Genomic DNA, 22,573 nt, shown 5'->3' with positions numbered 1-22,573 from the left:
AAGTAAAGATTAATTCTATTGTAAATCTATGGTGAAGGTCTATTTCTTGCAGTGGAGGTCCTCTGATTGAAATATATATGCAAGAGAGAACTAAACTCTTTAAGAACTTGTACAGCTGTTCAACAGTTGAAACAATGTTACGTAACAAACACAAATTTCATTAGTAAATCGTATAGATAAATAAACCTGGCAAGAAATAGATTGTTAGAAAATTATCGAATAAGAATAACATATATAAATTTTTAAAAACTTTTACGTATATCCTATACAGGGAAAGCCAAACTGCGGCTTGCTAGCCACATGCACTCTATGAACGATTACTTTTAGCTCCGATTGTAGAATTATTTCAATATTTAAACTTATATTACCCATGTCGGCTCCTGGGAAATCGAAACAAATTACTAGTGTGAATAATTATTATAATTATTCCACCATAAAATATAGTGAAATCCAAACACCGATCATAATTAACTAACCGGCATCTTAAGTGTTATTAGGAGTGCTGTCATACACGTGTGCGTTTATATCTAACTTCAATGCACGTATTTTGTACTTTTGTTTAATTATTTTCAATAAATAAGTTTTTTGTAAAAAAAAAATTCTTTTTCGCTCGTAAATAATTTCACATTTTGAAAAATTAGCTTGACCACCCCTGCTATATTCGAACTATAGAGAGAATTTAAATTTAAAAATAAACTGAACTTATTTTTTAATTTCAATTATTTGTATGGTCCATGTGCCATACAATGTTCATACAGTTGACAATTTTTACTGACGTAAAATCAAATTTAAACAATCTCTTTTACTTATGCAATCTCGCTTATATATTTATTAATGAAAGCCATTAAAAAGGTTCAATGTGAGAACCTATTTCGAAATAAATTTGAATGTAAATACAAGAAATTAATAAAGGAAATTGTAATACAATGTAACATTGTATTTGAGTAATATTTATTCTGTTTTCTTTTGAATAAATTTATTCTAGCCCGACTTTTAAGCATTAGCAGATGTGGTGTTGGTTAAACATGGTGATTCTTTATAGACATAAAAGTTTAAATGGATGAATATATATCTCATTTACTGTCAATTAGTGTATGGTATATCCTGCCCAAAAATCCATGAGCACATAATAAATAACCTAATGATTATATATATATATATATATATATATATATATATATATATATATAAATTAAATATTTAAATTATTATTGTTTACTATCCATCTGTCCATGCGGAAATTGTACCGACAGAAGTTACTGGCCAGTTGCATTCCGATAGAAAAAAAAATCAATATATTTGACATCATTTATGCCAAAAAATGATGGAAAATCACTAGCGGATTTTCTATTTAATTAACAATAATTTCAGTAGATACCAAAATTCAGGTAATATATTTCAGAGCGATCATATTATACAGGCATATTGAAAACCAGTAACCAACTTTATAATATAAACAAGAAGAAAGCCAGACCTTCCTGGTTTATTGTAGGTGATAAGTAGAGTAATAAAAGACAACGAAACGTGACAATAGACGGAAAAAATGAACAGAGATATGTGATAAAAAAATAAGCAATAAAAATTATGATATTTTATTACAAAGCAGAAATGTAAAAAATACAGATAAACAAAATAATAAGATAAAAATTGTAAAAAAGCAATCCAAGAGGAAATCGTGAAAAGAGGTGATGTATGAATGGTAATAGTATGAAAAGGAATGAAAGATTGTAAGAAGTAAAAAAGAGAAACGAGTAAGATAAATTGATAATTGATAAAGACGGAAGAAAAGCGAAGAAATATAATTAGAGAGTGAATAAATTATTTGAAAATTTGTCCCAGCGTAACCAAAATAGAGGAATGTATGAGAGGCAGGCTCCCAATTAGGAGGGCCAATAAAAAAACAATCCTATATATAGTAAATGCTAGAAGTATTTTAAAGGAGACATTTCCTCAATTTTCTAATATTAACTTATAATATTATTATGATTTTAGAAAGTGTCTTGGTAATAATTATATGAAAATAAATAATAAAAACAAACATAAACAAAATAATACACCGTAATCATTTTATGTATGAGACAATAAAAATCTTTTGTTTTTGTAGTAAATTAATATGATTATAGAAATTATCTTGATAACAACAATGTGTAAATAATTAAGAACAACAAAAATAAACAAAATAATACACCGCAATCATTTTATGTATGAGACAATAAAAATCTTTTCTTTTCGTAGGAAATTAATATGATTATAGAAATCATCTTGGTAATAATCATGAGAAAATAATTAAGAAAAACAAAAATAAACAAAATAATACACCGTAATAATTTTATGTATGAGACGGTAAAAATCTTTTCTTTTTGTCTCAACTAAGGTAGGTTATGCAGAATATTAAATTTAAATATTATAAAATATAAAAAAGTTGTTTAAAACCAAATTACAATATTTGTTATATATATACACACACACATATATATTTATATATATATGGTACATAAATATATATGTATATATTTATATATAGCTTATTGGAAAGCAAAAGCTTTTAAAACTATTTCTATAATGTATAAATCCTGTCGCCTGATGTTAAGTGATGTTTTCTACGATGCATGCTTGTTGGAAAAAACCTATTCACTCTTAACTTGAAGACTCCTAAGTTATACTTAGCTGGAAACAATAACGCCGGTAGGCTGTTGTATACATTAGCTGTTCCAAATATAAAAGTAGTGTTATGAATCTTAGTGCGGGTTGAAGGGAATTCAATGGTGTATGGATATTGTGAATATGTGCGTCTCGTTGTCTGATGGATGAATCATTTTATTTTAACTTTTTTTTATTACAATGCTACATGCCAATAACATCTGGCAGTACAGACTCTGTAGGGACAGATAGTAAAACGAATTTTTATCATTACGTAATTTATTATTCCTGAAATCATTGACTTTTGGATGACAAAGTGTCCCATACATTATTTGATTAAAAATAAATGATCAATAAATTCACATCTTTAAATCGCAAATTATATCGTAAAGTTTCATACGTATTGCTTACTTTTGTAAATTTGCCAAAAGCAAGCGGATTTTTTCATCAAACACTTTCTATAGTGCAATATATGCTGTGAAGCTAAAAGTGCATCTCTCTACTTAATGGAAGGTATATGATGTTATGCAAATATTTCAGCTGTAGTACAATTTGCAAGGAAGCTTTATTATCTATTTGTGATAAAGAAAAATATACTTTATTTCTCGTCTGATAAGCATCAAAATTCCGTTTATTCAATAACTGAAAGTACTTTTAAATAAAGGTGTGGGATAAATTTCTACGTGTGGTAATATTGGCACAAACCGTTTGTTATGTTGGACCTTTGGCCCGAGCCCAGCTGCTGAGGCGCCGTGAGCAGCTGTCCCAACCCGAATCGCGAGGTTTTACGCTTTAGTAGGGGTGCCGAGTACTGGCGCGAATAAACTTTCTCGCGTTCTGCACATATAGACAAACACCCGTTTTTTTACACAGTTTTTATCCTCATAAATGCCCTCTTTAATCGGAATTAATTTATTTTATTTATTTATTTACTCTTTATTGTATATAACATAAAAATAAACTACATGTGATATGCCAAATAAAAATTAAAATTGTCGATCTTATCGTAAAAACGATTAATTAGAAAAATATAATTTTAATGAGTTTTAATCATAAAAATATAAATTATAAAATTCAAATAAAAATATATTTATAATTATTTATTTAGACGGTCATAATTTAGGTCATATATTTAAATGAGTTTATGGTTTAAAGTTTATATTTTATACACATAAATATAGTTATATAGATTATAATAATGTAGCGCTGAAAAGATTCTGGACAGTTATAAAATTCCTGCACAAAAATGTTAATTTTATTTACCATACAAACCATACGTCTATTGCTAGTTATTTTTTTAATTAACTATGGTATTTAGATCAGTATAAATAAAGACACAATAAAAATTAAGTAAAAATTGTCATTGGAAACTCTCGGGCAAAGCAGGAAATTTTTTTCCCTAGGTTGGTAGGAGTGTCTATAACATTTGACAAGCGTGTGTTCGTCAAAATTTGGAATAACATTTGGCTCAACCGAAAGTGTTCTTCTTTTATTGTCTCGATTGGTCAATGTCATACTGCATTAGTTATTGGCAACTTTTTTGCTAATAATACTGTGTCGTATGATAGTGTAGCGTGTATGACTATGGCAATTGATTGTTTCGTGTGTCTTGTGCAAGTGCGTATGATAGTATGACATGTGTTAGTGATGCAAAGGTAGAGCACGTTAATGTAGAAAGTAATTGTGTAGCATGAAGGAATGTGAGGTTGATAGTGTGTCATGTGATTGTGTAGCGTGTATGACTATGGCAATTGATAGTAAGTTTTTTATCTTGTGCAAGTGCGTATGATAGTTTGACATGTGTAAGTGATGCAAAGGTAGAGTACATTAATGTAGATAGTAATTGTGTAGCATGTATGAATGAGAGTTTGATGGTGTGTCATGTGATTGTGTAGCGTGTATGACTATGGCGATTGATAGTAAATTATGTGTCTTGTGGAAGTACGTATGATAGCATGACATGTGTAAGTGATGCAAAAGTAGAGAACATTAATGTAGAAAGTAATTGTGTAGCATGAAGGAATGTTAGGTTGATAGTGTGTCATGTGATAGTGTAGCGTGTATGACTATGGCAATTGATAGTAAGTTATATATCTTGGGCAAGTGCGTATGACAGTATGACATGTGTAAGTGATGCAAAGGTAGGGCACATTAATGTAGAAAGTAATTGTGTAGCATGTATGAATGAGAGTTTGATGGTGTGTCATGTGATAGTGTAGCGTGTATGACTATGGCAATTGATAGTAAGTTATGTCTTGTGCAAGTTTGTCTGTTAGTATTATATATGTACTTTATGTGCAGAGCCTATGAATGTAGAATGTGATTGTGGAGCATGTATGAAAATGAAGTTGATCTGTGTCATGTGCCAGTGTAACATGTATGACTATGCCAATTGATAGTTAGTCATATGTCTTGTGGAAGTGCGTATGATAGTATGGCATGTGTTATTAGGTATGTGTATAGCTAAAATGTACAATGTAATCGTGGAGCATTTGTGAATGTGGCGTTGACAGTGTGTCATGTGATAGTATAACGTGTATGACTATGGCATTGATAGTAAGTTGTGTCTTGTGTAAGTGCGTGTGATAGTGTATGTACTCAATTATTGTATATGAGTGCGTCTTATGATAGTGTGACATGTATATTTGTTGTATATGAGGGACATATAAATATAGCAAGTGCGAGTGTGGGATGTCAGTACATCATATAATATTGTGACACTGTAAGTCTGATAAATATAAGTGTAGCATGAAATAGTGTGGCGTGTATGAATGTGGAGATAGGTCGTCATGTGACAGTGTGGTTTGTTGTAAAATAGCATATATGGGAATTGATAGTTACTCGTTTGTTTTGTGCCAATTCGTGTAATAGGGTGCCAAGTGATGAATTAGGCATGTATCAGTCCATACTCATACATGGATATCGTATGGAATGTGATAGTGTATGGTTATGTATGAGTGTATGGTTGATAGTGTAGCGTGTATGAGTGTGGCATAAGGCTTATGTTAGTTGGTATATGTCTTGTGAGTGATCAGTTACCGAGACGCGCGTCTGGTGGCGGAACAGCAGCTGGCGCGGACACGGTGCGCTTGTACGGCCACTTGGCTCCGAGCGACGCGCTGAGAGTATGCGCATGCGCATCTCGGGCTGATACGCTGAGTGCTTCGTGCGCTCGACGCACCTTGTACACGAACCACTCCGAGCTCGTGTCGCCGCCCACGAGCTCTGCGACAAGGATCTTCTTTATTCACCATCATCACCATATCCGTTGATTGACGTTCAATGCAAGGTAACCACGATCACTGGTCTGTTAAATTACACGTACATAATAAAATCCAACTCAATAACTCCATCGTTAGTAAGAAAAGGACCAATATTTAGCCACTTCCGCACATGCAGTGGTAGTCGTGCAATGAAATGCACCGCCCGCCAGCCCGCTGATAAATGCGTATGCGACAAACAATGCGAATCACACAACCGCCACCGCCAAACTACTCAACACGTGTTTCACCCCTCCACGGGGCATCTTCAGGAGCCATGTCACACCGATTAGTGCCAAACACACACTCTATCATGTGCGGAAGTAGCTAAAGATTGGTCCTTTTCTTACTTAGGATGGACTTCCGCAAGGTAACGCCTGATTCCATTAAACTCCATCGTTATATGATTATTAAAGTGCGAGCCGGTATTGCAATCCAGAAAAGATTACAGCGTTTTTAGTTACATATAATCACAGATTAACAGACAAACGAAACTATATATATAAAGGTAAAAAGTTCGAAATATTGGCAAGTTTGGCAGTTGGCTGATAGCAAACAGAAAAGATAGCTACTAGGGACTTAAGATTCAATAACCACAACGAAGTACTTCTGGTTACAAGAGAAAAGAATCGTCTGCCCTTTTTTAACCCTTTCCTTACCGCAGTTCGTTCAAATGACGCTACTGAACCGGGTATGTGCGCCGTGAAGTGTTCACATTGCATGGCGGTAATCTGATATTCGAATTTCTCTCATTTGTGTTACATATTTAAAGATTTCACTGATATATTAATTAAATATAGATGTTAGAATAATTCTTAGTGATTTATGTGGCTGTGATGAAATCTTATAACAGCGATCTACACGTAAGCCCACATTGCAAGGTGGATGCCGGCTAATTCGGGCGCTGGTAACAAAAGGGTTTGTCGCAAAATGCTGAATGTAGGCTGGTGTAACATAACTCCTGAAGATGCCCCGTGGAGGGGTGAAACACGTATTGAGTAATTTGGTGGAGGCGGTTGGGTGATTTGCATTGTTGGCCGCATACGCGTTTATCAGCGAGCTGGCGGGCGGTGCACTTTGTTGAACGACTACCACTGCATGTGCGGAAGTGGCTAAATATTGGTCCTTTTCTTACTTAGGATGGACTTCCGCAAAGTAACGCCTGATTCCATTAAATACTTAAGATTAGCATGCCAAGCTGAACAGGCGCGTTTATACATCAATTAACCAAACTACATCGGGTCATCAGCGGTGCACTTTGTTGAACGACTACCACTGCATGTGCGGAAGTGGCTAAATATTGGTCCTTTTCTTACTTAGGATGGACTTCCGCAAAGTAACGCCTGATTCCATTAAATACTTAAGATTAGCATGCCAAGCTGAACAGGCGCGTTTATACATCAATTAACCAAACTACATCGGGTCATCAGCGGTGCACTTTGTTGAACGACTACCACTGCATGTGCGGAAGTGGCTAAATATTGGTCCTTTTCTTACTTAGGATGGACTTCCGCAAAGTAACGCCTGATTCCATTAAATACTTAAGATTAGCATGCCAAGCTGAACAGGCGCGTTTATACATCAATTAACCAAACTACATCGGGTCATCAGCGGTGCACTTTGTTGAACGACTACCACTGCATGTGCGGAAGTGGCTAAATATTGGTCCTTTTCTTACTTAGGATGGACTTCCGCAAAGTAACGCCTGATTCCATTAAATACTTAAGATTAGCATGCCAAGCTGAACAGGCGCGTTTATACATCAATTAACCAAACTACATCGGGTCATCAGCGGTGCACTTTGTTGAACGACTACCACTGCATGTGCGGAAGCGGCTAAATATTAGCCCTTTTCTTACTTATGCTGGAAAATTCCTGTCGGTCAGATTGGAAATCTATGCGGCAGGCTCATGTAAAGCAGTGGACGTTATATGGATTGATGAATAACAGAATACGCGTTTATATAAAAAATTTCACTAAAGGACAGTGTAACATATACAACCTACTTAAGGCTAAATCTAGTTAAAAATATAATTTAATTACAGAACATTTTATATTTCTTGTTGATCTCTGATATTTTTATGGTTAATTAATGCTTTTAATACTAATATCGATATAAGATGAAAACATGTATTATCGCGGTATGTAAAATATAATATAATATGTATAAATAAAAATATATATTTACCTCTTAAATTAGCAAAATCAAGAGTCTTGTTAGAGTTAATTTGGGCCTCGAGAAGAAGGGTCTCGAAGCGGTTGAGGAAGAACTCCCAGGTGAGGATCCGGCGGTCGCTGAGTGTGTTGTGGAGCTGGTAGATTGACTGGAGTACCATTGGCCGATCCACGATCACCAGGTCGAAATGTGTTTCGAGGCAATACAGTAATAACTGTGGATCAAACCAACTTACTACTATATACTTTATTCCCGAACAAATAGAAAAATTTTGGTAAGGTTTTAGGTGAGGATTTAATCTGCACTGTAGGAGGGAGAGAGAGAGAGCATTGGTCGTTCTCTTTCGTGTGTCCACCGACAATGGTCATGTGGAGGACCCTCATCTTTTTTATAGCCCTAACCTCGTCACATTTAGCTAAGTCAGGGGTACAGCGGTGTCGGTAGCTTTTTAGTATTCAATACATAACAGCATATTCATAACAGCAATATACCTGATAATCAAGGAACTTTCCACCAAGAAAGAGAGGTAGATAATTTTCCTATATCTCTAGATTGTAATGATTCCTACTTAATAAAACTTCTCATCTGAAAAAGAAACACGTGGTTCTGAGATGAGTTCTCAGAGAAAGAGATAAAAGATAATAGTTAAGGATGTACAAAATAGAAAAAAATGACGTTGGGACAGATAAAAGAAGAGAGAGAAAATGAAAATGTTACGTGAAAAATTAATTTTGTCAAAAAGTCCTTATGAACCATGACAGGGAGTGAACGAGAGATCCACAAAATGGGAGCCATTGAAAAAAGCGTGTTCTTAGAAACTCAATTAAGCTTTCTGATAATAATATTTTGTTGAAAAATAGCACTCGTTGTATAAATCTTACTTAAATAGACTACAAAAGAGAAAGAGAGTATATCAAAAAAGAATCCGTAAAGATAGGGGAGACAATGTATTTATTAAGACTGTTGGATGATATTGGAATCTATGGGAATATGTACAGCTGTGGACATTTTACAGCCAAAAGTGATGTTGATAGAAGAAAGAGAATGAGAGATTTTGTAAAATATCGATCCATGGCAATGAAGAAGATAGCAAAAAGTAGAAGAATATCTTCTGGATATATGAGTACATAGTAATTGAAAATATGTCTACAAAACGATGCGAATTCAGTCGCAGGACATATACTGATGACTATAAACTTCTCCCTCCACCCCCACCCCCCCAGATTTTTAATAGGACCGGTCGGCAGCGGTCTGTATCTAGTCTTCCGTCGACCTCTAGGGTCATTTGTCCACCTGGGTGGACATCCATGCTGCCACCAACTGCTGCTACCACTCAAAAAATTTATGTAAGATATGATTACCTCAATAGCGCTGTCATGTATGGTGCCAATATAAAGTGTGGCTCTCTGAGCGACGTAGACGTTGATGTCGTCCATGCTGGAGATCAGGTAGCAGAAGGCTGTCGCCAGAGCGGTCTGTAGCGGTAGACTTGTCTTTATAGGCGACCCATCCATGAACCTAGGGAGTCAACATAACAGAACAGAAAACTTTTACGTTTCTTTTGAGAACTACTACTACTTCTTTTAATAACTACGAGAGGTGCAGTAAATACTTATATATTACATTTTTTATGTTTTACTTCTCCGGTAGAAAACTCATTTCTTCTTCTTCTTCTTTTCAGCAGATGGACGCTCACTGCTAGGTATAGGCCTCCACCAAAGGTCATGACGAGGACCTGTCCTGCACTGCCCGCAACCAGTGACCTTCCACGACCTTAACTATGTCGTCGGTCAATCTAGTAGGAGGTCTACCCACGCTGCGTTTACAGCCTTGCGGCCTCTCCTCGAGAACCTTTCAGCCCCAACGGCCTTCGGATGCACGTGCGATGTGCACCGCCCATTGGCAACTGAGACAAGCAATTCTTCGAGCTATGTCGGTAATCTTCGTTCTCCTCCGAGAAACTCTTAGCATAGCCATTTCCATTGCTCTGGACAACCTTGAGCCTTCTTATGAGGACCATGAAAAGATTATTTAATGGTTCATAATTTTGTGCATTGATTAAAGAGCTTTGGTGATGAATATATTGTCGCCGTTTCAGCTTATAGACGCCCATTGAAAGGCATACACGTCCGGTGTAAAAGAATCCTGACTGCTTGTCACTACTGACATATAGCAGTGTACAGTGGACTTCTATCATCCGTTGAAGCGATCCAGCCAGCTAGAGAACTGCTGTGGAGGTTACCTTATGATAAGTGTGACGCGTTCGACAGCAGTGAAGCGACGTCGTGAGTCCGTCTGGTGGAAGTTGTCTCGAACCAGCGCGCAGAATACATCAGCCCCACCAGCCAGCGTCACGCAATGAAGAAGAACTGGCACAGCCACAGAGCTGATGTGGGATTGCGCCGCATCGCACACGTTCCACAAGCTAGCGAAACATTTTGTTGTAATTAAATTTCAAAATGCCCGAGATCTTTGGCTTATATATATAACGGTGGTCACCAGGATCTGACCCCGGCTTTATACCAAAGGCTTTACACACCAAAGCTAGAATTATAAACATTTTAGAACTTAGACAGGATTGTAGATGGCAGCACCTACAATTGACAAGTTGGCAATGTCAAAATATGACCCGCCAACCAAAGTGAATTGTATTTCTAAAAAATCAGGCTAAGTGAGTTTTTCTTCAGACACGTATTTAATACTCGACTCACTTGTCAATCAGTAAGTTCTCCTGGCACCAGATGAGGAACCCCCGGTGCTCAGCCAAGGCATCAGTGTTCAACACCAGCACCTGCAGGCACTGCAGCAAATGGTACAGGATGTCTGGTCTGGTTGTGTTCTTCAGCTCCTTTAAAAAGGTTATCCAAAATTTATCTCCTTTGTACGAGATATCAAAACACTTAAAGCTTGCACTTTTGTTATTCATGCTTCAATCGAAGTATCTAAAATAAGTGTAATAAAAAATAAGGTGAAATTGTCTTTTAAAACCGACCAGCTCAGCCAAAAACCATTACGTGTCTCAAATGCGTCAAATCTTAATTGGTCAATGAAGTTTTTTGCCAAAAACTTGACTCATATCATTCTGCAACCTCCATATTCGCTTAGTTTGTCTCCGTGCGACATCTTGCTATTCAGCAAATTAAAAAAAGGAGATATCGTCGACACGTCGACGACATAAAAATCTTGAAGAAAATAGTAAAATAGCAGTTTCCAGGAGGTACAGCGAAGGTTGTGAGGCGATTTATGAAAGGTAAAAAGGTAAGTATAGAAACAAAAAGAGAATGTGATGAAAAAAAGAAAAACTAGTTAAAGGTATAGACAAATAAAAAAAAGAGTGGAAAATTATAAATTATTATGTGAATTATTTATTAAGAAAATACAGTCTGAAGACAAAGGATATACGAGAGGCCCCAAAAGCTACACCCACAAGTCGTCAATTTGATTTCCAAGGAAGACAATTCAAAAATGGACTCGACATAAGTTTAACTTTCTCCATTCCTAGATATTTCAATTTAAGTCGATGTCAAATTTAATTTTAAAAGCTAATTCTAAAATAGTTATGAATTTTCCATTTTTATAGCCTAAGGTACTGTATGACTCTAAAAAAGTTGGTAAATACTGTTCTAACCAATAAACAATACTTTCTAAGTCGCTTTTGTCTCTTTTTTTGTTCGAATAGAGAATATACATTCCCTGCCACAGGACAAAGTTATTATATATATATAATATATGCAATAAAAGATCTAAAACCGAATATCACCTGTAACAGCTGGTGGATGTACTGCAACTCCTGCGGTAACTCGTCGATGCAGAAATGAAATTTTCCCGCCGAAGTGGGCCAGAAGTTAGTCATATCTTCTTCCACCGACTCCGCCATAGCCTCGTGGTCACCAAGAAGATTAGGAGTGGAGATCTATAAAACATATTGAACATATCATCATAATTATTTCACCCGTATAACCTCCACTACTGGAGAATCCAGAAGCTTCTGAAGACCTTAAAAAGGTCGCCTGAATTGCGAAGGTTCTTCCCCTGGGTTTGCCGTTCCGTGGTCTTCACTCTAGAATCTTAAGGCTCCAGCGGCTTTCAATCATGCTCGATTTATGATCTACCTACTACCTGACTCTGTGTTTGGCACTAATCAGTGTAGCATAGCTCCTGTAGATCCCTCGTGGAGTGGTGAAACACGTGTTGAGTGATTTAACGGTGGCAGTTGTGTAATTCGTTGGTGCACTTTGTTGCACGACTACCACTGCATGTGCGGAAGTGGCTAAATATTGGTCCTTTTCTTACTACCTACTACCACCTAAACTTGTGTTGGTGGTTACTTTTGTCTGTCTTCGGAATCCATTTCATGTCTTTCATTATCCTGATAATCTTCAGTCAGCTCTTTTCACACATGGTAAATAAGTTTATTCTAAGATTGCACAACGATCTTAGTCCACCGCTGCCTCCGTGGGATTTTCTGTATAAACTGACACAAGAAAATCACCAATACTGATCTATAGAAACGCTGCAACGGGACCCTGGATATCAGTTTAAACGCTAATGGACCTGAATAAACTATACGCTTTCTTTTCCGAGAACTATAAGTCTTATCACACTGAGTATGCGTGTTTCATCTTCGATCACATCATCAGATTCCATCAGGCGAGTTGGTGATCAAAAGATTAAAGATAAAATTAATTTATTCAAAATTAAAACTTTTAACTGAACTCTTATTAATTAACAACTCATTTTTTTAATCTATTTTATCTTTGACTCTACTCTGCTTCGTCAGCTGTTATAGCTGTAGATACGAAGTAGAAAAAAACTCCACAACAGCATATCTTTTAAGTTTAACAATACAGATTTAGATACACTTTATCAGATGTAGCCTAAATGAAATCAAAACAGGCGACATCACAGCCAAGGATTCTTGTCATTTAAAAATTCGTTTATTGAATAATGAGCCTTACAATATGAATTTACTTTTAAAGACATGATTACATGTTCGCGACAAACGCACAAGAACACATTAACGAAAAAAACGCTCCGAATTGACATTCAATATATACATGGGTAGAACCTGGAATGGAATCTCCAAGGAATGCGAAACTGTCGACGCATTGTGGACGCTTTCTGCTTAGCATGGGGAATATAGGAGTCTTAGAGTTATATACAAAAAAATTGCCGCTTGCTAAAACACCGCCATTTTTAAACGGTTTTATTTAGTTCGACCCGCACGGAATTTATTTGTTTATTTATTTGGGTCAAAATTAGAAATTGAAATTTAAGCACCTTCCCGTTGTCAGATTGATCAGAAATTTGTTACACACATTTAATTTAGATGACAATACAATATAATAAAATCAATAACATTATAAATCTAAGATGGCCGCCGATACAAAATGGCGGATTACATATTTTTCCTTAACCCCCTCAATATGGGTATCAAATGAAAGGGCTACACTAGTAAAACACGATGATTATATCAAAATTTAAAATTCAAGATGGACGCCGTTCCAATATGCCGGACTAGGTACATATTTTTTGACAACCACCACAATATGGGTATCAAATAAAACCTTTTAAAAAACCGTTTAACTTAAAAGTTTTTTTATCGATTTTTATTACATCTTCTTTTATCTATTTTATTTACTCTGTTTGATATTCATCCTAATTATCTTGATGTATAATAAATAATTTTAAATAAATGAGTTACATCTGCAGTAGCGGTGGCCACATCTGTTTCCGTGAGGGTGACGGTGTGTGCGGTTGCCAGAGGAGGCGGCTCAGCTGGTGGTAGACTGGTAGCCATGTCCAGCTGTTCCGTGATCGTCTCTACCGTCGCCGTCATGATCTGCGGACGGTCGGTGATGGTGACAGTAAGCAAGATCTAATAAACAGCTTATCAATAAAATTGTTATTAAAGTAAACAAAATTAAAGCTGTAAAAAACCAAATGACACCCGGATTGTTGATGAAGAAAAAAGAGGTGACATTTGAAAGAAAATAAAAAGGTGATGAGAAAAATAAAATGAAAACAGAAAGCAGAAATAATTAAGAAAATATTAACGAAATTGAAAAAAAAATTAAACTCGAAAATATAACATCCCTGCGGTGCACAAAGCAGGGAAAGGAGTGGAAAGTCCTTAAAAAAGGGGATCCTTAAAAAAGATCTTATCATTAATATTATGTCTCACTAGTATACGGTATCCTGGTACCTTGAGTTAGGTTAGTCCAGTTAAGCTGATCTTAGTTGCTTATCGATGACAATAATTTCAGAATCCAATCACCGGTTGCATCATCATTAAGTTGGTATTAAATAAGTTAACAAAAATTAGTCATGACTTAACCAAGTACGACATTAAGACCAGAAAACTGCGCTATCATAGAGTCATTATTAATAATTATTAATTATATAAGGCTTTAAAAAACCAGAGGATCCTAAATCGATAGTAGAATCAAATTGAGCTTCCTATGTAGACATCATCATCGTCATATCAGGTGATGGCTTTCTGAAAGATCGCCAACACCAGTCTTGGGCTGCTCGCATCCAGCGACATCTCCTGACCCTGAGTATGACGTCGTTCCACCTAGTGGAATGCTTAACTACGTCATGTATACCAGCTTTTACCCGCCACTAGAAAATGCGCACTGATTTAAAAAGGCACTATACTAAATACGACACAATATGTTCCAAATTTAAATTAAAATTCTATAAATATTAATAGAAAATTTTTTTTTCAATTACTTTTTTAAAATGGCTATCAGTATATCTCAGCTTCGACCGAATAAAATGACAATCCCCTTTATTATTTTTATTGTTTTTTTTAATAATAATATTTGCATTCTACGAGTCACAATACACCTTGTCAATTTTTTCTAGAATTTTCTGGCTAAAAATGGCGGATATTGACAAAGTTACCTTTTGTTTAAAAACAAACAAACTAAAGTACAAATACGAATAAAAAATGTACGAAAAACGTTCTTTGAAATATAAATCAAAAGATTATAATTCTAAGTGTATCTAATTTTGAGATATAACCAATATTTAGTTTTTTGTCTCTCCTGAAAAGTTACATTTTTAGAATTATCATTTTATTCGATGGGGACAGCCATATAAGTGAAAATTTGGTAAACAGAAGGTTTCATAATAACCAATGACATTTATCATATAAGTACTAGAATGTTCTATGGAATGATGACGCTTTGATGACGTAATTAAAGAGTATTTTTAAAAAGTTGCATTAAAAACATGCTGTCATATTCGCATTTAAATTTTTTTTTAAATAGAACTCTAAAAGATACATTATTCTATTAATTTTTAAATAAAAGGAATTTGAAATGACTTATCTTGACATAGAATTTGAGACAAATATATTTTTGCTTTTATATATTTATATATAGGTATAACTAAACATAACCTAAATTAATGAGTTTAATTAAAATTATTAAATAGGAGATTTCTAAGTGACTTTTTCATCGATTTTTTAATAATTCCGAAAACTTGAAGTATTTTTTTTTAAAAAAAATTATTCAAAAAAAAACCAATGTAAAAATTTGAAAATAGAACATTCCAAATTCCTTTTTTTAACGACTAACACAAACACGCAACAGTGAAAACAATAGACACACGAAAGAAGCAAGGGTAAGGTAAGAAAGGGACATACTTGCGTGTCGCCTGACGATTTAGTCAACGTGGCGTCCGAGCTGACGTCGCTTATTAGAGATAGTTGCATGAAATGAACAAACTGTACATCTATTACACTCGGACCCCAACCACAGGACATCGACTTCAGGACAAAATGGGACAAATCTATCCAAATAAACTGGAACTTAGACAATTTTATTCTAAAAATTATGGCATTTAGAACTTCGAAATCCAATATTTTCTTCACCTTGACGTGGACATTACCATCATCCACATTTAGACACCCACAGAAATAAATCTACCCCCATAGATTTCTAGTACGACCAGTTGGAAGCGGCCCGCATCTACCGTCTTCTAATGTCTCCCACCCTCTTAACGTGTTAACAAAGTCAGTAATTTAACACGATCACTGCGGCTTGAGGTCGATTCAGCCTCATGGTAGACTTTGCACTGGTGCGGCGCGTAAAACTCGTGTTTTCTCTCTAGTGCGGCGGCTGTTTACACCCAATCGTATGAGGTATGACAAAGATAAATATAGCTTTCTTTATGTCTGCGAAGCATTGACTCAATATTGTAAAAAAATATTGATGAACATGAGGCAGAAAAGGCCTCAACCGCACTACTAGGAAGTTCAGCTTGAGGCTGATTCGACCTCAGCCGCACCAGCTGAAAGTTCTTCAAAAGTGGGCCCGCAGTGAACGTGTTAAGCTAATCCAAAACAGAACACAGTAATATTTGCACATTACTGTAAAACAGTTTGAAGTTTGTACACCGATAAATGACTATATATGAAAAATCATTTGTCAGTAAAAAAGGCTATAAGGAAATTTCTATAATCATGACGAGGTTAGTAATTTGAGGCATAAGAAAATATATACTTTAAACTTTAAATTACTTAGTAATGTTTGCATATTACTGACTGGCATAGGCCAGTAATTTAAGTAAAAAATATATTATACAGGGTGTATTTCTATTCTGATTGTCCTGAAGTCAATTCACATGTAAGATGGATGACCTAATACTATAAAAGAAAAGAAAACACTAAATAAAAATCAAACCACGTGCTCGAATGATTTGGCGGGAGAATGGAAGCCGCAAATTAATTATATAATATCTTAATAGAATTTAAATGTGCTAATTATATTTGTTTACTGGTAATTCTTTATTGATTTATATAAGAATTTTCTAGAAAATTTTACACCTACTTCGCCTTCTTATTTAAAAAGTCATTTCGAGTACTTAAATGTTGAACAAATACGCGGCCTGTGTTTTTCAAATAATCCTCTCCTTCATTCTCCTCCTCACTGAACTGACTTTCTTCACTCTTCTTTTTTTTGTGAAATCTATTCTTCTATGGAATAAGCTGCCTTTGAAAGTCAGGATGTCAAAAAGCCGTTACAGTTTCAAACGGAAACTTCGAGATATATATATATATATATATATATATATATATATATATATATATATATATATATATATATATATATATATATATATTTACACAGAGTATATGTACTATAATATATGTAGATATTATTTTATACTAGGTATATATGTAAGTATTGTTATTGTATCATTAGTATGTATGTTCTATTTTATTAGTTTAAACAGCTGCCTCGATTGTTTCCCCTCTGCCCTAAGGTAGACTGGTAGAGAACGCCTATGGCGTTAAATCCGTCATTATAATTTTTATTTGTGTGCATAAAGAGTAAGTAAATAAATAAATAAATAAAATCAGTCTAACATTATTGAATTAGACATTGTTTTTGATTTTTTTCATCGCGTCCGCCATTTTATTTGTTTATCATGACAGATTATATACATGACTTTAAAACAATATGATAATTTTTCTTAGTCTCCTGGAAATTGTCTTCGTGGTCAAGGATTAATGTTTCTCAATCAGTCTCCATTCCTTCTTTTCTTAGTGCTTCTCTCTCTCTCTTTTTCTTATATATTGGTTTGTATATTGGTGAGTTTATATATTTATATATATATATATATATAAATATATATATATATATATATAAATATATATATATATATATATATATATATATATATATATATATAAAGAGAGCGAAAGAGAGAGAAGGCTTTGTGTTCTTTGGTAAAAGAGGGAGACCCGGTTTTGGTATTGGAGGCTTTAGGCTGCTTTGAAAGAGCCGCCGAAGGTAGAGTTTTAGGGAGAGTAGGTTTTTCGGATAGAGACGCTAAGTCTAGGCTGAAGAACCGGCAGGGAACTCTCTCTTGTGCCGTTGTTTCGTCTACCCATTAAGAAGACTTTAAAAATATTCTTATATCCTCAATTTTTTTTTAAATCCAGCAATGGTAGCTAGTATAACACACACACACACACATTTTGTTCATTTACCATTGCTCACAAATAAGTTTCCCGAGGATGGTCAGCAGCGTTCTCTGCGTACCATAATCCCACACTGCGATCACCAATCCGTCTACCAAGGGTGATGATTATTGTACTCGTATATCGCCTTGCAGTGTCCGTCTGTGTTTTACAAGGCGGTCATATATATTACCAGTAAACAATATTAATATACAATAATATATTTAATTATTCGATATTATTCTAGAAATAATTGAGATTCGTAAACGCTGGTAAATTTTAATTAAATTTCAAATAATCATTTATTATTCCTAACCGTTTACAAGTCTCTACGTTTTAATTAAAATTTTATTTTCTTTTTATTTATCTGTAATTTTAATTTAAAAAAAAACTATTGAGGAACAAACTATAAGCTCTATATTGTTCCAGCGCTAAAATATTTAAGATTATAAAAAAATGTAAATTATCTATATATGATAGCAATTATCATGCAGATATAGAGGAGATATATTAGACTAATTACACGCTATATTTAAGCTATATATATCTTTAGTTAACATATCGTGGGGTCCCGCCAAATCAAACGAATGGTGAACATGTTAGAACAGGCACGGATCTTGAGTCCAATGGGCCTCAACATCCGTGCCGGGATGAGCAGGTACTCACGTGAGGCATGTGCACAAGCACCCCGCCCACGGAGCCTTTGTCGCCCAGCGGGTGGGCAATGGACATAAGGCCGTCTACAGAAGCCGCCGGGGTTCCCCCCGACTTGCTTCGCTCGTCCTCCGACTGATTCTTCTTCATTTGCGTATCGCACCACGTCTCTTCTATAGACGGCTGAAGAATTAAATATGGAACATGACATTTTATTCAATCTAATATAAAAGGTTGTCAAATATCTCCCTTCCGCCTTTTTGTCTTTTGAATTTCGCGGCTATGTACAAAGCGCTACAGAGCTCGTATCTGGCAATACTATACATAATTTGAAAGGTCTTGACATAACCTACAAAACGACGCTATGCATGATTAGTTTGGATATTGCGTTCAACAGTTATAGACGTGTAAACATGGAGTTCACTAACGCCGAAATTCGCGCTATTTTAAAGTTTTCCTTCGTTAAAGGCAAATCCGCTAGAGAAACGTTCCGTGAGATTAATGGTGTTTTGGGGGATGGTACTCTATCACTTCGAACCGCGGAGGAATGGTTTCGACGATTCAGAGCCGGCGAAAACGACACCATGGATAAGCCAGCCGGAGGAAGACCTGTGACGACAAATACCGATCAAATCATGGACTACATCGAGTTAGACCGGCATGTGGCATCTCGTGACATCGCCCAGGAGATGGGAGTTAGTCACCAAACCATTTTAAACCATCTGCAGAAGGCTGGATACAAAAAAAAGCTTGATGTTTGGGTGCCGCATGATTTGACGCAAAAAAACCTTCTGGACCGAATCAACGCCTGCGATATGCTGCTGAAACGGAACGAACTCGACCCATTCTTGAAGCGGATGGTGACTGGCGACAAAAAATGGATCGCATACGACAATATCAAGCGAAAACGGTCGTGGTCGAAGGCCGGTGAATCGTCCCAAACAGTGGCCAAGCCGGGATTAACGGCCAGGAAGGTTTTGCTGTGTGTTTGGTGGGATTGGAAGGGAATCATCCACTATGAGCTGCTCCCATATGGCCAGACGCTTAATTCTGCCATCTACCTCGAACAACTGGACCGCTTGAAGCAGGCGATCGACCAGAAGCGTCCAGAATTGACCAACAGGAAGGGTGTAGTGTTCCGCCAGGACAACGCCAGACCACACACTTCGTTGATGACTCGTCAGAAGCTACGGTAGCTCGGATGGGAGGTTTTATCACATCCACCATATAGCCCGGACATAGCGCCAAGTGATTACCACCTGTTCCTGTCCATGGCGAACGCCCTTGGTGGTGTAAAGTTGAACTCAAAAGAGGTTTGTGAAAAGTGGCTGTCCGAGTTCTTCGCAAATAAGGAGGGGGGCTTCTACGAGGGAGGTATTATGAAGTTGCCGTCTATATGGAAACAGATTATCGAACAAAACGGCGCATATTTGAACTAAATCCGATCACTGTAACACTTTTTATAAAGCATTGAATAAAGAGCAAAAAAGCGGAAGGGAGATATTTGACAACCTGTTATAAAATTCTCGTGTCACGGTGTTCGAACTTGAACTCCTCTGAAACGGCTTGACTGATTTTTACCAAATTTAATATGCGTATTCTATAGGTCTGAGAATCGGCTACTATCTATTTTCTATACCCCTAAGTGATAAAGGTTGTTCACACTTTAAAAAAAAATTATTTTTTAACGAAATTTTTTTTTTATTTTTTTATGATACAGCACACAAGAATACATACAACCATAAATTTTCACCCCTCTACGATCAACCCTTATTTTTTATTTGTAAATTAAAATATCAATTTTTTTTTGCAAAACAACGTTTGCGGGATCGGCTAGTATTTTCTATAAATACTTATTGTTATATTACACTTTTACCGCATCTTTACAGAGATCATTATTTACGTAATAAGCTAGATATTTTACATTATTTATTTATTCTTATTTTTTAATTTGTATTAAATCTTTAGTGCTGTAATTTAATATTGAATTAAAGACTATCTTATATCAATTCTGAATCAATGCTTAATACGTACATTTAAGTGGTGTGTGTTTTATGTAAAAATTATTTCATTCGCATGACTTATAATTTATTACGGCGTTGGTGTATCTGAAGTTGTAGGCGGATGACTTTTAAAATAGAAAGTCTATAAAATTGCGTAGTTTAGTTACAAAGATGTTAGTTAAACGAAACTTGGAAGAGTGGGATATATAGACCGTGTACCTCGTGGTGACGCAGACGTGGTGGTACCAGGGCACGCACCAGTCGCACCCCCAACTGCTGGCACAGAGCCGCAGCGGAACAGTAAGCGCACTCACCACCCGCCAAGCACTTCGCTGCAACAAGCACAAAACTACTCAATTGACATCACAACACCCGTTCTTAGAGCCGCCATGGTTAGGAGCGCCCTAACCATGAACAGCGTGGGTGAACAGAGGTTGGATCCGGATCCATCCTTGGCTCGCCTGTGGTCCACACTGCCGTCCCAAGCAGAATACACAACATCAACACTACACAGCTCTACTCGGGTAGAGCGGTTTACTACGTGCGAACGTCATCGTACAACTGGAATTCGTCTGTTCAGCTTCTATTTAATGGAATCGGGCGTTACCTTGCGGAAGTCCATCCTAAGTAAGAAAAGGACCAATATTTAGCCACTTCCACACATGCAGTGGTAGTCATGCAACAAAGTGCACCGCCCGCCAGCCCGCTGATAAATGATTTAGATTTTATTAGATTTATTAGATTAATGGACTCTATGTTTGGCACTAATCGGTGTAACAAAACTCCTAAAGATGCCCCGTGGAGGGGTGAAACGCGTGTTGAGTGATTTGGCGGTGGCGGTTGTGTAATTCGCATTGTTTGCCGCATACGCATTTATCATCGGGCTGGCGGGCGGTGCATTTTGTTGCACAACTACCACTGCATGTGCGAAAGTGGCTAAATATTGGTCCTTTTCTTACTTGTTCAGCTTCTGTTTTATTTTTAAGTTCACGGACCCTACCACTCCATGAATTCAGTTCTGATGCTGTAAAAGCCTCCGGACTAACAGCATCAACTTCAACCGATACCAAATATATATATATACATATATATATATATATATATATTGGCGATAGTTACAGATGCAAATTTTTACGTACAAATAGGATATGATATACTTAGATGCAAGTAAATTAATAGTAATATTTTTTGTTCATTTATTCTAAAACCATTCATTTTTGGATAGGATATCTTCATTATTCTGCCAGCCGATAGATATCTTCAGCGTAGCATAGAATTCCCTTTAAATTACCACAATAACCAACTTTATAGCATTTACGGCTATAACCAATCAACCTGTATATTTTCAAAATTATACAGAGTACTTTATAATTAGCCTCTATTTCAAATTTTGTGACATAAACCCCACCTCAGAGGGGTTTGTTTAAAAACCTTGTACAAAATCTCACAAGGCCAATATAGGTTACCTTCTCTAAGAGGATGATTAGTATGAGTATTTATACCTACCATGCTCGATGGTATTCATCTGGTTTGACTTCAGCATCAGACGCAACAGCTTCGTGGCCTCGCTGCTCACGTTCTGGATGTTGATGCGGCTCTGCTGCAGTTCCAGCTGCCATTTATTTGTTTAAGTACACCAGCGGTACACGTAAATTAAAATTACATTAAAAGTTACCATATATTCTGTTCTGTTATGTGTTTCTTCACGTGACACGAAAATATAAATTTACTATATATAACATTGTAGAAAGGTCGAACTACGTTGTTTCAGCTCATAGATACTTACTGCAAGGTATTTGGCTCCCCCAAAGATATCTATGGGGAGATATACCGCGGGTTGGCGATCGCGGTGGATTGAAACTTG

General features: G+C 36.0%; 1 protein-coding gene across 1 annotated transcript in view; it reads right to left on the bottom strand.

The window, feature by feature from the left end:
* unc79 (UNC-79 domain-containing protein) overlaps window positions 1–22,573 on the bottom strand; it is an 82,236-nt gene that overhangs the window by 35,573 nt on the left and 24,090 nt on the right. The window contains exons 19-30 of the mRNA XM_068763858.1: window positions 22,216–22,321; window positions 20,929–21,041; window positions 18,719–18,889; window positions 15,731–15,811; window positions 13,781–13,918; window positions 11,837–11,989; window positions 10,788–10,924; window positions 10,319–10,501; window positions 9,438–9,594; window positions 8,089–8,290; window positions 5,680–5,865; window positions 3,346–3,477 (exon numbers count right to left, since the gene is read on the bottom strand). Coding sequence (XP_068619959.1) covers window positions 3,346–3,477; window positions 5,680–5,865; window positions 8,089–8,290; window positions 9,438–9,594; window positions 10,319–10,501; window positions 10,788–10,924; window positions 11,837–11,989; window positions 13,781–13,918; window positions 15,731–15,811; window positions 18,719–18,889; window positions 20,929–21,041; window positions 22,216–22,321 — 1,759 coding nt within the window. The remainder of the gene's footprint in view (window positions 1–3,345; window positions 3,478–5,679; window positions 5,866–8,088; window positions 8,291–9,437; window positions 9,595–10,318; window positions 10,502–10,787; window positions 10,925–11,836; window positions 11,990–13,780; window positions 13,919–15,730; window positions 15,812–18,718; window positions 18,890–20,928; window positions 21,042–22,215; window positions 22,322–22,573) is intronic.

This window comes from Battus philenor, unplaced genomic scaffold (genome assembly GCF_028537555.1).
Source record: "Battus philenor isolate CCGP_79_NKW_IND1 unplaced genomic scaffold, ilBatPhil1.0.hap1 SCAF_18, whole genome shotgun sequence".
In the NCBI taxonomy this organism is placed as follows: Eukaryota; Metazoa; Arthropoda; class Insecta; order Lepidoptera; family Papilionidae; genus Battus; species Battus philenor.
This window is presented reverse-complemented; position numbering and strand designations above follow the sequence as displayed.